General features: G+C 68.1%; 1 protein-coding gene across 1 annotated transcript in view; it reads right to left on the bottom strand.

Moving 5' to 3' along the window:
- Window positions 1-884, bottom strand: part of Kcnip2 (Kv channel interacting protein 2) — a gene marked incomplete at its 5' end in the record, with an annotated part of 4,104 nt that extends 3,220 nt beyond the window's left edge. The window contains 2 exon segments of the mRNA XM_013504088.1: window positions 33-86; window positions 789-884. Of these exon segments, the coding sequence (XP_013359542.1) occupies window positions 33-86; window positions 789-884 (150 nt within the window).
- Window positions 885-1,282: the final 398 nt, after the last annotated feature.

Raw genomic sequence — 1,282 nt, 5'->3', positions numbered from 1 at the left:
CCCGCCCCGCTCCCGCCCACCGGGTCAGTCACCTGGGTCCAGCGGGCGGGGTCTGTGGGGGCGGAGGGAGGCTGGGGCGGCTAATGCTGAAGGGAGCGAACCGTCACCGAGAGCGAGCGGAGCACGCGGCCGCCACCTCCCGCCCGCGCACGCGCAGTCTCACACCCCGCACACACGCGCACACTCACGCCTCTTCTTCCAAGCCTCCCTCGCGTGCGGCCCGTCCGATTTACACACGACGTGCTCAAGTCGCTAGCTACGGGACGGGCCTTTTGGGCTTGCAAACCGCACGACAGTCCTTTGGGGTAGGCAAGGCTCAACCTTGATGAGACCCAGGGACAAGGTGCGGTCCCTCAGCTCGAGGCTGCACGGAGGGACCAAGCTGGGGCAGAAAACCCAGTGTCCTGCCATCAGGAGGAAGGCGGGCACCGTCCACCCTCTCTGCACCTACAATCATCCTGACGGGGCGTCGGCGACATACACCTCGAGGCCCAAACAGACGTAGGGCAGGCGGCCACACGGGCGCAGACCGTCACCCCGCTAAGCCGCACGCAGACCCGCACCACCGCTCGCCCCGCCCACGGGTGGCCACGCCCAGGGCCCGGGCCCGCCCACAGGCCTGGCCCCGCCCCAGGAGCCGCTCCCTCGCGGCCCGAAGGACCCGCTCCTTCCGGGTCTCGCAGAGCACAGCAGCACGCAGGCACTCGGGCGCACGCACACCCACGCCCAGCCAGCCTCCCCCGCCAGTCACACGTCCCGCCCGCCGGGAGCATAGGAGAGGCACTTGCTTTCGCTGACTGAGGGCAGCGCTTGGGGCCCGCAGCACGGCAGCAGCTTGAGGAAGCGCTGCTTCAGCGCCTTTTTAGTGGGCCCCGGAGGGTGGCCTGGGAAGAGAGAAGACCCCAGGAGGGCACGTTACCTTCCCCGGCCCTGGTCCCGCACTCCCGGTCCCCTCCCACCGGTCGCACAACCACCCCGGGAGGCGGGGCGGGAAAGCAGACGGGCGCTGGGGTTTGAGGGGGCCTGCGGGGCCTAAGGGCAGGAACGGCCAGAGGAGGGGTCTGACCACAGCGCCCCCAGGGAGAGGGCCTAGGAGCCGCAGGCCTGCCTGGGTGGGAACGCTCCGCACTCAGTGACATGCATGAGTAATGACGTGTAGAACACCCCCAGACAGGGGCATGGACGTGTCATAACACACAGACCCACACACACATGACATGTGCAGTGACACATAGAATGACAAATCACAACAGGGACCAGGGATAGCTGGACACCTTGCAGC

This window comes from Chinchilla lanigera, unplaced genomic scaffold (assembly GCF_000276665.1).
Source record: "Chinchilla lanigera isolate Chin_1 unplaced genomic scaffold, ChiLan1.0 scaffold00084, whole genome shotgun sequence".
Taxonomy (NCBI): Eukaryota; Metazoa; Chordata; class Mammalia; order Rodentia; family Chinchillidae; genus Chinchilla; species Chinchilla lanigera.
This window is presented reverse-complemented; position numbering and strand designations above follow the sequence as displayed.